The 15,161-nt window shown below is 40.5% G+C and overlaps 1 protein-coding gene across 1 annotated transcript in view; it reads right to left on the bottom strand.

The window, feature by feature from the left end:
* The window catches only part of LOC141098245 (sorbin and SH3 domain-containing protein 1-like), a 529,519-nt gene that overhangs the window by 137,610 nt on the left and 376,748 nt on the right, over nucleotides 1–15,161 (bottom strand). The window contains exons 6-8 of the mRNA XM_073585871.1: nucleotides 11,930–11,985; nucleotides 11,514–11,582; nucleotides 2,694–2,789 (exon numbers count right to left, since the gene is read on the bottom strand). Of these exons, the coding sequence (XP_073441972.1) occupies nucleotides 2,694–2,789; nucleotides 11,514–11,582; nucleotides 11,930–11,939 (175 nt within the window). The 5' untranslated portion in view covers nucleotides 11,940–11,985. The remainder of the gene's footprint in view (nucleotides 1–2,693; nucleotides 2,790–11,513; nucleotides 11,583–11,929; nucleotides 11,986–15,161) is intronic.

Here is a 15,161-nt window from a genome sequence, read left to right as displayed (position 1 = left end):
CCTCCCTGGACGTGGCCGCAGGAGGAAAATTGATGACAAATCAAAGAGATGGATAATACGAATGGTAACAAAGGAGCCCAGAAAAGCTTCTAAACAGATTAAAGGTAAACTTCAAGCTCAAGTGTCAGATCGCACCATCCGTCACTGTATGAGCCAAAGTGGACTTCATGGGAGACGACCAAGGAGGACACCATTGTTGAAAAAAACAAATCATAAAAAAGCCAGACTGGAATTTGCCAAACTACATGTTGACAAGCCACAAAGCTTCTGGGAGAATGTCCTATGGACAGATGAGTTAGTTTAATTCACCGCACACTCAAACAAACTTTATGCAAATAGGTGTTCATTTTATTACATGTGGGAGCCAAACAAGAATATAGCAGACAGTGGAAGCGATATAAATAAAAGACGTTTCGGCTTTATAGGGTGCAGAAGGAGAGGAGAATCTCTCAAGAAGAAAAACCAAGATAAATGGCTGATGTGTGCTGAAAGAAGGAAGCGCTCCCACGCCTGTCAGTGGTGGCGTCACCACTGACAGGCGCGGGAGCGCTTCCTTCTTTCAGCACTCCTTCTGCACCCTATACAAACCTCCAATATTGGAATAAGCGATAATATGATAAAGGCTCGGGCTGAGCCGAAACGTCTTTTATTTATATCGCTTCCACTGTGTGCTATATTCTTGTTTGGCTCCCACATGTAATAAAATGAACACCTATTTGCATTAAGTTTGTTTGAGTGTGCGGTGAATTAAACTAACTTGTGATTAGGACTTGTTGGTCCGTTGCACCTGCACCTCGTCTAAATTTTGACCAGAGTGCACGCTAACTACCCAGTCTATGGACAGATGAGACAAAAATGGAATTTTCTGGCAAGGCACATCAGCTGTATGTGCACAGATGGAAAAATGAAGCATATCAAAAAAAGAACACTGTCCCTACTGTGAAACATGGAGGAGGCTCTGTTATGTTCTGGGGCTGTTTTGCTGCATCTGGCACAGGGTGTCTAGAATATGAGCAGGGTACAATGAAATCTCAAGACTATCAAGGGATTCTAGAGAGAAATGTGCTGCCCAGTGTCAGAAAGCTAGGTCTCAATCGCATGTCATGGGTCTTGCAACAGGAGAATAACCCAAAACACACAGCTAAAAAGACCCAAGATACCTGTCGAGAGGTGCAAAAATACCAAAATACCTGTCGAGCGGTCTCATTGATAGTTACAGGAATCATTTGATTGCAGTGATCATTTCTGTCCAGGCCTATTTGATGAGTTTTATTTTTTTTTAAATTCTGTGGAAGCATGGTTGAAAAGCAATGCCTGACTTTCATTGGTTCATTTTCATAGATTTTTGATTTATTATTACTTTTGTCAGATTCAAGTTATTTCTGTGACCATTGTGGGTTTTCTGTCATTAAACGAGGGGTACCAACAATTTTGACCATGTGTGTATATATCTAAATTGTCTATTTTGCCCTTTCTTATAGATATAAAATTGGACTTTTGCATATGTTTCAGCTGGCTGACTGTTACTATCTTTATACAATTTATTTACTCCAGTCCATAGGGCTTTAACAGGATTGTCCGGTCCTAATCGATAAGTCTGCACTCTGCGTTATTGCAGACTTATGAATCTCCCCAGAGCACACACTCTGCGCTGCGGGGATTCGCCGGTTTCTGACCCAGGACCGAAGTGTATGTATGCGTTATACATATTCCCAGACATTGGGCGCAGCCTTGCTTTCATACACTTGTATGGAGCGAGGCCACGGACTCTAGTCAGCCATGCCCATTGGATGGCAGCGTCATTACACGGGGCGCGGCCTCGCCCAATACAAGTGTACGTGCTGGGAGGATTCTTAAGTCTGCAGTGACACAGAGTGACTGCAGACTTACCCTTTTATCCAACCCCTTTAAGCATTAATCCTGCTCATGTCGCACTTGCACTTTATTTGTAATCTTTTTGGCCATGTCCCTTGATCTATTATTGCACGTATATCTTTAGACCTACATTATTGTAGCCATTAATTGCCTCCATAGCCACCTTTTTTCTTATATTTTCTCTGTGTGGATCTTTTTTATTCTATGTTTTTTGATGTTTTTTCAATAAAGATTTATTATATTTTATGTGCCCCCTGTCTGACATTTTTTCTTTCTTTTTCTATCCAGAAACTTAATGAATCGCCTAAAAATGTGATATTTTTGTTCAACAAGGACCAAAAAAAAAAAGCAAAAAAAAAAAAAAGTAGTAAAAAAAAATGGCATCTTGTGCCTTTCATAACCAGGTAACATAATAAATGCGGATGCAGTCAGGTATATACAGCTATATTGTAAAACTTTCTGAATTTATCCTTGATAACTGATGCTTTTGCCCTTCAGTTGCCCTTCAGTATTAGCATTAATGGATGGCTCTGTGCATAGATTACATTAGACCAATCCATTCAGCATATGGTCATTTTCTACATAATGAAAACTAAACGCCAAGCAGATATAACAGTCATGCCGCATCATCTCGGTTTACTATAAAGTGAGTGGTAATATTCCAAACATGCCCAACTAGTGAAATGTAAAGTAAAATAAAAGCAGTTATCAAGCAAAAACGCCAAGCAGGTATATGACTGTAATGCTATCGAGCAGCAAAGCAAACGGAGCGCGAAATGCAGAACAAACACGACTCCATTCCCGTTCCAAGCATATACCTGGAGTTGGTACAAGATCAGGAAAGCTTTGTACTGCCTTCACAGGAATGATAGTAATAGCAGAGCATGAACGTGTAATTAGGGGAGAGTCATCGGCTGCGGACACAAAAGTAACACAACGCTCAATATACATCACACACTTTCCAATGGGATGTTTGCTAACAAGGTTTCATTTTCTTTGCTGACCTAGAAGCATATTTTTATAATTACTGGATATCTTCCGTTTCCTTGTTGCCAAGAAAAATACTAAAATTAAATGTTTGCATGATCTCTGGAGTCCATAAATCTTCTTGACCCAATTGGTAATTATCGTGGGATTACAGAGAGGCCTTTGACACATTGACGAAAACATTGCGGACATTGTGTGGGCAGAATATTAGATATCTACAGATTTGTACAAGCTTTTATCCGGTTTGTAAATTCAGTCTTACAGAAATGTTCCCGTCTAATCAAGTGATCGCCTACTCACTGCATAGATAATGGTTAGACTATGGTGGGTATCCCAATGATCAGTGTCAGACTGAAGAACATTGGACCCACCAGAGGATTTGATTCTGAGTGCCCACCTTTCTCCCCCACTCAAGAGCCCCATAGCAGCTGCAAGGCTTGCACTATGAACTATCCCAAAGAAGAAGCCAGGGCCCTCCGGAGGATTCTTCGGTTCTCTGGTGGGCCAGTCCAACCCTGCCAATGATCACCAGATAGGGAGTGTGGTCTTCCTGCGGCCCAGAGAATCGACAACTTGTGAACTCTACGATGGTATCAATACAGCGTGAAAGTCTGAGATCTTCAATAAGCGAGAGATGCTTTATGTATTTAGCCCTTTACTCTTGGCTAATAGATAAGAGTTATGAACAGGAGACATTCTATATTATCTGCAAATTCTCTAAAAGAGATAAATAATTGCAGGTTTAAACTTTATAAGCCCTTTAGAACATTAGCGATTTGTTAAAGTTGTAGAAAATTGTGTTAATCTATACTAAAGGGAATCCATCAGCAGGGTTTGCTGTGTGAACTGAAAGCAGCATGATGTAGGGACAGAGACCCTGATTCCAGTGATGTGTCAGTTTGCTGGGTGGAACAGTTGTGATAGAATCATAGTTTTCTCTGCTGCAGATCTAAGTTGTTGAGCCGTGTATAACCTGCCCACACCACAGCTTTCTGTGTACATTGCATGGTGATAATGAACGAATCAGTGCTGGAGGTGGGGTTGGACTATGACACACAAGGCCAGTTGTCCTGTAGTGATAATTTCCTGCTGATAAAACACTGATTGTATTGAAACAAAAATACAGCCCAGTAAGTGACACAGCACTGTAATCAGGGTCTCTGCTCCTACATTATGGTCAGATTACATAGCCAAAACCTGACGACATTCACTTTCATGTGTGAAATGCTCCTATTTACTTCTTTAAAAAGTTTTGCTTCAGTTTAAACTTTAGAAACATGAAGACCTTGTCCATGTGACTTTTTCACTAATGGTATGTTCACACTGTTTTTTGGAACTGGATTCTGAAACGGATCCACTTAAAATCCACATTAAATCTATTCACAGAGTATTCAAAACACTTTTTCAGGTGGATATTGAAGTGGATGTATGTAAAAAAAGGTCTGAACATATCCTTATTGTATGAATCCAAGCCGTACTGCAGAACTTCCCATCTTCTAACTTATGGGATCCAGTGCAGCAGTACACAGAGTCCCTGCCTCCTGCACGTGGCGCTGCCATGTTCATGAGAATTTGTGGAGTGAAAAGGGATAATTCGGCTTTATTTACATCACTTTTATGGACTCCCTATAACTTGTACATATATATTTGGCATGTACCGTATGTTGGGACCTTTCACAGGTTACATGCTAAACACACATCACAAATGTAAAGTGAATGTAGAGTTAGCGAGCCTGGTTTATAAAAGACTGCAATACCAGAAAAGAAGAGGGACAAGCTATCCATTTCTGTGATAACCCTATAAAGTCTTCCTGTTCAGTAGCAATGTAGGAATTTGTTTAAACAACATTATAAAAAAATCTTTTATCTCAAAGTGTTGCTTGTTTTATATGCCTTTGTCAGCCTTCCTCAACAAAAGTGGTCGTGCTCATGCATTTCATGGAAATCCAGGCACATCCCAGCCAGTCTCGGGAGCTTTCATCCGAAGAATGGTTTGTCCAATCATTTGGCTGGCAGCTACTTCTTCAGACTCCGTCGTACACAGAAAAATAGCTCGTTCTACCCATTGTTCCTGTGCGGTCTTTGTGGTGACCAGTGCGTTTTTTCATTTTTTACTACTTTAATAAATAAGTTTTTTCCACTTTTAATTGAATTTGTCTTTGCTGGAGAACCACCCCCTCTTTCTTTTGTAGCTTTTGTATCCCATGTTCGTCTTTAGGCGCAGTCAAGACGGGCGCATAAATAGGACCAAGATTAGATTGCACTGCACGGACTGGCCGTCAGCTCTCCCAAGCTGCGTGTAACAGCTGCATACACATAGAAAAAGCCAGTATCCCGGTGAAACGCGCGTCAGGGACACATGTTCCGGTTGGATACTAGGCAGTAATCCGTGTCCGAGACAAAATAAAGTGATCTAGATAAGGGAATCATAGACACAAACATGTGCTCTACCAATAGCATGGCTTGACAAGCTGCCCTTGATCTTACAGCTACATATATCTGTGCGCTGATTACTTTCAAGCGTCTGCGCGGTCTCCGACAAGGGGATACTACGCATAACAGGTGATATATCTACATGAGGTCCCTCACGCTAGCCGCAAACAGATAAGGTTTGGCTTGTGTGTCAGATCATTTGACGGCGTGTTTGGAGCTAGATATCCATTTTATTTGTATTACAGCAGAGATACGGTGTCTCATAGCTGCAATGTTCTTTATATTAGCTGCATATACACCTGATACGGCTAGCTGCATACAGACAGGTGAGGTTTGTGTGTCCGATCATCTGGCGGCGTGCGTGGAGCTGGATATCAATTGTGTCCATGTTACAGCGGAGTTACATTGCCTCACAACCGGACGTACTTTAGACCAGTCGCATACAGACTTGATACAGCCTATTCAAGATATGTAATTTCTATGATATCATACTAATAACCCGTCTGGTGACATGCAACAGCGTCACTGGAAAATTTTACCTTCTTAATGGGAATCAAGTGGTGATCACTACAGTTGTGGCCCAAAGTATTGACACCCCTGCAATTCTGTCAGATAATACTCAGTTTCTTCCTGAAAATGATTGCAATCACAAATTCTTTGGTATTATTATCTTCATTTAATTTGTCTTAAATGAAAAAACACAAAAGAGAATGAAGCAAAAAGCAAAACATTGATCATTTCACACAAAACCCCAAAAATGGGCTAGACAAAAGTATTGGCACCCTCAGCCTAATACTTGGTTGCACAACCTTTAGCCAAAATAACTGCGACCATCCGCTTCCGGTAACAATCAATGAGTTTCTTACAATGCTCTGCTGGAATTTTAGACCATTCTTCTTTGGCAAACTGCTCCAGGTCCCTGATATTTGAAGGGTGCCTTCTCCAAACTGCCATTTTTAGATCTCTCCACAGGTGTTCTATGGGATTCAGGTCTGCACTCATTGCTGGCCACCTTAGAAGTCTCCAGTGCTTTCTCTCAAACCATTTTCTAGTGCTTTTTGAAGTGTGTTTTGGGTCATTGTCCTGCTGGAAGGCCCATGACCTCTGAGGGAGACCCATCTTTCTCACACTGGGCCCTACATTATGCTGCAAAATTTGTTGGTAGTCTTCTGACTTCATAATGCCATGCACACGGTCAAGCAGTCCAGTGCCAACGGCAACAAAGCAACCCCAAAACATCAGGGAACCTCCGCCATGTTTGACTGTAGGGACCGTGTTCTTTTCTTTGAATCCCTCTTTTTTTCTCCTGTAAACTCTATGTTGATGCCTTTGCCCAAAAGCTCTACTTTTGTCTCATCTGACCAGAGAACATTCTTCCAAAACATTTTAGGCTTTTTCAGGTAAGTTTTGGCAAACTCCAGCCTGGCTTTTTTATGTCTCAGGGTAAGAAGTGGGGTCTTCCTGGGTCTCCTACCATACAGTCACTTTTCATTCAGACGCCGACGGATAGTACGGGTTGACACTGTTGTACCCTCGGACTGCAGGGCAGCTTGAACTTGTTTGGATGTTAGTCAAGGTTCTTTATCCAACATCCGCACAATCTTGCGTTGAAATCTCTTGTCAATTTTTCTTTTCCGTCCACATCTAGGGAGGTTAGCCACAGTGCCATGGGCTTTAAACTTCTTGATGACACTGGGCACGGTAGACACAGGAGCATTCAGGTCTTTGGAGATGGACTTGTAGCCTTGAGATTGCTCATGCTTCCTCACAATTTGGTTTCTCAAATCCTCAGACAGTTCTTTGGTCTTCTTTCTTTTCTCCATGTTCAATGTGGTACACACAAGGACACAGGACAGAGGTTGAGTCAACTTTAATCCATGTCAACTGGCTGCAAGTGTGATTTAGTTATTGCCAACACCTGTTAGGTGCCACAGGTAAGTTACAGGTGCTGTTATTTACACAAATTAGAGAAGCATCACATGATTTTTCGAACAGTGCCAATACTTTTGTCCACCCTCTTTTTTATGTTTGGTGTGGAATTATATCCAATTTGGCTTTAGGACAATTCTTTTTGTGTTTTTTCATTTAAGACAAATTAAATGAAGATAATAATACCAAAGAATTTGTGTTTGCAATCTTTTTCAGGAAGAAACTGAGTATTATCTGACAGAATTGCAGGGGTGTCAATACTTTTGGCCACAACTGTATATAGTCAGATCTGACGTAAACAGATATTTATTCTATTTCATGTTTCTTGATGTGATATGACCCAATATATGAACTACGGATACTATTTAAAACTGGCCTTTAATTAATAAGGGACAAATGGTCAGAGATCCACTTATTAAAAATAAAAAACACTTTACAACCTAGCAATCCAATCAGGAATTAAATGAGTCACAACTTTATTAGGTACACAATAATATAACTAAGCAGTGACTCCATATACATCCTCATCTGGGTGTATGTGGATTTACTCTATTTTATAAATATTTAATATAATTAATAAAAGTTATATTTTATTCTCTAATCCTCTTCCCCTTCTTTTACTTGGGTAGGGAGAGCCGCCGGCGAGTCCATGCAATGAGTTACGATCTTGGTACTGTTTATGCTGCCGTCTGACAGCGCCCTATGAGTGAGCCGCCAATAGACATCGCTGTTAACAGCTTATCTCACAGAGACCAAAATCAGGCATGCTGGATCCCTATTTCCATGACATCATTTGTATGTCGGTAAGTCCTCATATACACGAGATGGTTGACCAAGACCGATGGCATCAGGTGGTTCTGTCAACGTTAGTCTAATGTGTATGGAGGCCTTTAGAAATTTAGAACTTTCTTTATCAAATGCTTGGGGTAAAAAGGGTATTCCCAAACACAATTTTTATGCAATAAAGCAAGTAACATGCATTCTACAGAATGTATGCTATGCAGTTAAAGGGGTTTTCCAATACTTAGACAACCCTTTTTTAAATTAAGTAGTCCCCCTTGTAAAATAAAAACACCATATACTCACCGTCTGCACTGGCGCTGTTCCAGCCATGTCAGCTTCGGGGCTCGCATGCCACGTGAGCGCTGCAGCTAATCAGCGTCCACTATTAGCCTGCTGTGCTCCTACTACTTCTGCTTGTGTGAGGTTCCTCCAAAGGCATGAACCACAGAGAAATGGAAGAAATTAGAGCGCCGAACCCCCAAATCGGCTGCTGATTGGTTGCAGGGCTCACGTGGCATAACAATGTATGCGAGACACAGGAGACGCGGAGCCAACGTCGCTGGAGCAGCATCAGCGCAGAAGGCGAGTTTATGGTCATAAAAAGGTAGTCGAGGTAGTGGACAACCCCTTTAACTGTTTTTTTCTTCATACAGTCGAGTATAATTTTCTTCATGATACAAAACATGTATAGAGGTAATATGACTAGAAAAAAAAATTACTCTGTACACATGGCACCCATCAGAGCCTGCTTTCCCGTGTGTACAGGGACTTACTGCCACCAAGGCCTGGCAATACATAGCGTAGCTACATGAGGTTTACATTTAGGAACAGAAAAAAAAACATGGGTTTTTCTATAATTCGCAAATAAGCCAATAAATGACTTGAAATGAGTCACATAATGGATGTGACTGAGCTGTGAATCAAACTACGGTAATTAGCTAAATAGCCATAATGAGTGGACAGTGCAGACACAGTGACAGCTATTTATACAGAGTCCACCTGAAGCTTCACAAGGACGTATTATTGGACTAGGAGGATGAAGAATGACATTTCCCAAAATTAAACTAAAATTATTTACTGACATAAAATTATTGTCTAAAATTATCAGGATGGTAACTGCAAAAAGGATCTTGCAGAATAAGAAAGAATCAAAAGCACCAAAACCACCATCTGCTTTATTTCTTCAGCCACTTGTATTATACCCTAAGCTTGGACAACCGGAGCACTGGAGGTATAGACGGCTTCCTTCCCTCTTACTTATTCTATAGATTTTGCTCACTTATATTGCACCATTAATTCCACAGCGCTTCAGGGACATTATTAGCTCTGTCCTTTATCTCTCTTTCCATAAAGTCTCAAACCATTTTCTACCATCTTAGGTCATTGATCATGAAGCATTTTATATAACATTTCAATAGGTAACATAGAAAACTAATTTCACCTTATGAAGTCAACCTCAAATGACAATGCCTTCTCCTCCGACTGTAACCTTTTTGCAATAGTTCTGGACACTTTTTTTGGATTGGTGTTAAAGGGGATCTCCACTGCTAGGACAACGACAACCACTTCACTTTCCTCATGTTTGGCTCCGTTAAAATGAAAAACACTTATACTCACCTCCCGTGCCAGCGGTGTCGGCCCTCGCTTCCCAGGGCTCACGTGAGGTGGTTATGACACAAGCCCTGCGGCCAATCAGCGCTGGCGTCAGTGTCCCCGCCTTCTGACAAATCAAGCATCAAAAGAGGAAGTCAGAGAGGAGACGCAGCCCAGACTTCCTGTTGATTTTCTATACATCCAAAGGCGGGGACAATGACGCCAGTGCTGATTGGCCGCAAGGCTCATATGATGTAACAACCTAACGTGAGCCCCGGGAACATGAGTGCCAACACCGGTAGAACGGCGCTGACACGGGAGGAGAGTATGTGTTTTTATTTTAACTGAACCAAACATGAGGAATTAGAAGGGGTTGTCCTAGTAGTACATACTCCCTTTGAGCCTAACAGACTAAGAATTAATGAAGATATGCATATGTGGATGATTTTAGCCCCACAGGGCTGGATGTAAACCTTGGATTCTTTACAGATTGTTGGGATTGAGTGTCATTATCGCCTTATATTATGGGGAATATGTGCAAATTGTTCTAACTATGTATAGATCATCGATTTGTGACAATCCCCATATGTACCCATTTGTAGTCTGGTAGTGTATGGACACATCCTGAATTTAGTAGAATAACAATATACCAGCTCTTCATAGTTATATCTGTGAAGTCTTTATTTGCATTTGTGAACTTCTGACGTATACTCCAAACCCCGCTATTGCACTTTAGTCTGCTTTCTGTTAATTTGGATTTCTTCTATCTCTCCCTCTTAGGGCCTTGCAGGGCTATACAGGGAGAGTCGACGGTGAGTGTAGGCACTATCCGCGCAGGTATAGGGTGCCAACCTCCGCTACAAGTAGGGAGACACCAGTATTTTGTATACTCCCTACCAGACAATGCAGTAATCTGTTGGCCGTATATATTTGTACCTATCTTTATGCATTTTTTTATCAGTTGTTTTAGGTATTTGAATTAAAAGTGAGGTTTTAATCTTGCTAATTAGTTAATATGGTGATCAAGTTGGGGAACTTATAGCCATTACTTGCACTTAATATTTTTGCATTTTAGTGAAACTAACACACTGATGTCACACTCAAGTGACAGGAAAAGGCGATTGCACACAATGATGTCACAGCGTAGGAATATTACACACAGTGATGTCATGGAAATGTCCAGGAACGGGGATAAGAATATAGTCACTCTCTGGTTAGGTAACTACAGTGAACACTGCGTCTACACACCTGGTCTACGGCATATGTCGTAAGCATTTACCTGCTTATACTGCAATGTGCCTATATTTAAAGATAAAGCGGTGTGCATATTGTGTTAATATCCAAGAATCAGACCCTTTAACATCCTGTTTGACTTTAAAGGGAACCAGTCACTATGAAAATGCAGTACAATCCACAGGCACCATGTTGTAGAGCAGAGGGAGCGGAGTAGATTGATATATAGTTTTGTGAGAGAATGTTCACAATAACCTGAGATTTACTCATTTAATCCTCTGCTTTTTGGGACTCTAGTCTAGTGGGCGGTCCTATCAGTGACTGACAGCTACCTCTATACGCACTCTTACAAAGAAAGCTGTCAGTCACTGATAGGACGGCCCACTGGACTGAAAATCCCCAAAAAGGATGAAGGATTAAATGAGTAAATCTCAAGTTATTGTCAATATTTTCTCACAAATCTATATATCAACCTACTCAGCTCCCCCTGCTCTACAACATGGTGCCAGCAGATTGCATTGCATTTTCATGGGGACAGGTTCCCTTTAAGACAGGAAGAGGCAGTACAGAGGCAAGATAGGTTACATCAGCGTAATTCACTTTTATCAAAATAAAATGAATATTGTACAAAACATTTATAAAGCAGAAATGAGCATTTGTGCTTCATTACAATAGCTCACCTTTGTCTTGTATGTTGAAATTGGATGTTATCCCGTTGACCACGTCGTGGAATATGCTAACTTCATTATCTGCGTTACACGGCATTCAGTCAGTAGAATTTTAGCCATCATACACAAACATTTTACACTCATATGCTATTATGGGAATAAGTAATTTGATTGTCAGTGAGTCAATACTTGGCCATCTCGTGACCACATGCACATCAAAATTGTATTATGACAAAACCACTTTAGCATTTCTCCTTCACATATACAAACTTTGGAATTAAATAGAGTATTCACATTTAGCAAACAGAACTATTGAAGTACTTTTAGCTGAATAAAATAAAACCACCTTCTTTACACAGCACCAATTGCAAGTGAATTGAAATACAAGTGAGCCAAACCATAATCAGAACACACATTAAGACGCTCACCCAAATTCATGCTGCGACGTGTCCAAGTCTTCTCACTCAGGGTTTGCTTCTTTCTGCTTTAAGAAAAGAGGAAAATGACAATGTTTATATCATGCTGGGCTATGCTCAGCCTTAGTCAACATCACTTTCTGTCATAAGTTAGAAGGTATGTAGAAAATCTGCCAGCAGAACTTCCTGGGCCTTATTCAGCACATATGACCATGTATGGTGTCCACGTCTTCCCATCTCATAAAATCCCATCCTGCCTATTCAATACCAAGGAAGATGAAGTCATGAAACTGATAGTCTGCTCCTTCACATGCTAGACAAGGATACACATTACACTACATGTATAGTTATCGCACTCTTAGAGGATCGGTCACCACAACTTGACTGTCTGTTTTACAATATATTTATATTCTTACTGAAATAACAATTCTGAAGCCTCTTTACTTTTAAGTCTTTCTCTTAGGCCACGGTTTCACGTTTAGTATTTGGACAGTATTATACATCAGTATTTGAAAGGCAAAATCAGGAGTGGGTGAAAAATGCAGAATTGGTGTTTCTATTAGAGATGGGCAAACCTGAACAGTAAAGTTAGGGGTCTGTACTGAACTCCTACTGTTCGGGCACGGACACTGACCATGGACTTCACCAGAAACTCCATGTTACTGTGTTTAGGTAGTTACATGACACAGTATAGTGACAGGAATGCTTACAGCGGTCGCCCCAAACATACAACTGTCTCAGACAAACCTATAGACAATGAAAGAAGAAGCACCTGATACTTGTGACCACCTGCAGTCAGACATTATCTCTGTGATAAGGATGAAACATACTATAAAATTCATCACCTTAAACTACTACTCAGTCAGTATTTATATAAAATTCAGGTTTTCAAAAAATAATTTAAAGTACCTTCCTTCACTTATGTTTAGGGCTACAACACAGTTTATACTCCTAAAAGTTACTCATTCAAGTTCTGTGAAATGTACAGCATATTTTTTTCTATCCATCAGGGAGGCCACACAGTAAAAGCCCTTTCCATTTATGAGAATGATTGGCATACTGTTGGACTACATTATTTGTATACTTATTTCAGAAAGAAAAAAACAAGTGTTAGAGAAGGAGTTTCCTCCATGAAGATCACACTTCTTGTAAGCGCTTTCATATCTTTTTTAGGACTGATATTCATATATACATGTAGACAATGTCCTGAGTCCGTAGACGCAAAGTACGTAGACCCAATCTAATAATTTTTAGGAGTGAAATTTAATAAATCGAGTTGTCAAGGATATTGATGACCAATCTTTAGGATACGCCTCCCCATCAGTATAAGATCACTGAAGTTTCAACACCTGGCACCCCTATGATCAGATGTTAGCAGGTCCCAAGGTGGCGAAACGAAGCAGTTTACTGAGCCAGAACACCACAGCTGTGTATTGGCCACGCAGCCCCTAATGAATCATAGAATCGTAGAGTTGGAAGGGACCTCCTGGGCCATCTGGTCCAACCCCCTGCTCAAAGCAGGATTCGCTAAATCATCTCAGTCAGATGTCTGTCCAGCCTCTGTTTGAAGACTTCCATTGAAGGAGAACTCACCACTTCTCGTGGCAGCTTGTTCCACTCATTGATCACTCTGTCAAAAAGTTTTTTCTAATATCTAATCTGTGTCTCCTCCCATTCAGCTTCATCTCATTGCTTCTAGTCTTTCCTTGTGCAAATGAGAATAAAGTTGATCCTTCTACAATGTGACAGCCCTTTAGATATTTGTTGACAGCTATTAAGTCTCCTCTCAGTCTTCTCTTTTGCAAACTAAACAATCCCAAATCCTGCAACCTTTCCTCATAAGACAGGGTTTGCAGACCGGTCACCATTCTGGTTGCTCTTTTCTTAACTTGCTCCAGTTTGTTGGTGTCTTTTTTAAAATGTGGTGCCCAAAACTGGACACAATATTCCAGATGAGGTCTGACCAAAGAGGAGTAGAGGGAAATAATGACTTCACGTGATCTAGACTGTATGCTTCTGTTAATACATCCTAGAATTGCATTTGCCTTTTTTGCTGCTGCATCACACTGTGATCTATTAGTATACCCAAATCTTTTTCACATGTGCTGTTGCTTAGGCCTATTCCTCCCATTCTGTATATGCTTTTTTCATTTTTATTGCCCAGATGTAGTACTTTGCATTTCTCCCTGTTAAAAACCATTCTGTTAGTTGCTGCCCACTTCTCCAGTTTATTTAAATCTTTTTGAATCCTCTCTCTCTCTTCTCTAGTATTAGCTATCCCTTCTAGCTTTGTGTCATCAGCAAATTTAATCAGTTCACCCTCAATTCCTTCATCTAAATCGTTGATAAAGATGTTGAACAATACAGGGCCCAGGACAGAGCCCTGTGGTATCCCACTTGAGACATTCTTCCAACTGGATGTGCAGCCATTTAAGACCACTCTTTGGGTCCGATCATTAAGCCAGTTATGAATCCACCTAACAGTTGCCTTGTCCATTCCATACTTAGTCATTTTTTCAATAAGGATTGTATGAGATACTTTGTCAAATGCTTTGCTGAAGTCAAGATATACTATATCTACAGCATTTCCTTGATCCACCCAATCAGTGATTCCATAAAAGAAGGAAATTAAGTTAGTCTGACATGACTTATTAGTTACAAACCCATGCTGACTCTGTTTAATCACTTCATTCTTATCCAGGTACTGACATACATGTTGTTTAATAATTTGTTCAAAGATCTTTCCTGGTATAGAAGTCAGACTCACCGGCCTATAGTTGCCTGGGTCCACCTTCTTCCCCTTTTTGAAGATAGGAACAACATTTGCTCTTCTCCAGTCTTCTGGGACTTCTCCTGTTCTCCAAGAATTTTCAAAGATTATGGAGAGGGGTTCAAAAATTTCATCTGCTATCTCCTTCAGTACTCTGGGGTGTAATTCATCTGGACCTGGAGATTTGAATTCATTTAGGCTAGCTAAGTGTTTCCTCACAATCTCTCTGTTTATAGATATCCTGGATTCTTGTATTCCCTTAATAGGACAGTGAAGAACAGTTGATGTTACATTTCCTTTCTGAGAGAAAACAGATGCATTTAAAAGTTCGGCCTTCTCAACATCCTGTCTTACCATTTCATCATTTTCATCCTATGAAAATCCTATAGCAGCTTTGACTTTTCTTTTACTTTTGACATATCCCCAAAATCCTTTATTATTGCTTTTGACATCTCTTGCAAACCTCAATTCATT

This window comes from Dendrobates tinctorius, unplaced genomic scaffold (assembly GCF_039654945.1).
Source record: "Dendrobates tinctorius isolate UK_male_01 unplaced genomic scaffold, ASM3965494v1 ptg000089l, whole genome shotgun sequence".
Lineage (NCBI taxonomy): Eukaryota > Metazoa > Chordata > Amphibia > Anura > Dendrobatidae > Dendrobates > Dendrobates tinctorius.
This window is presented reverse-complemented; position numbering and strand designations above follow the sequence as displayed.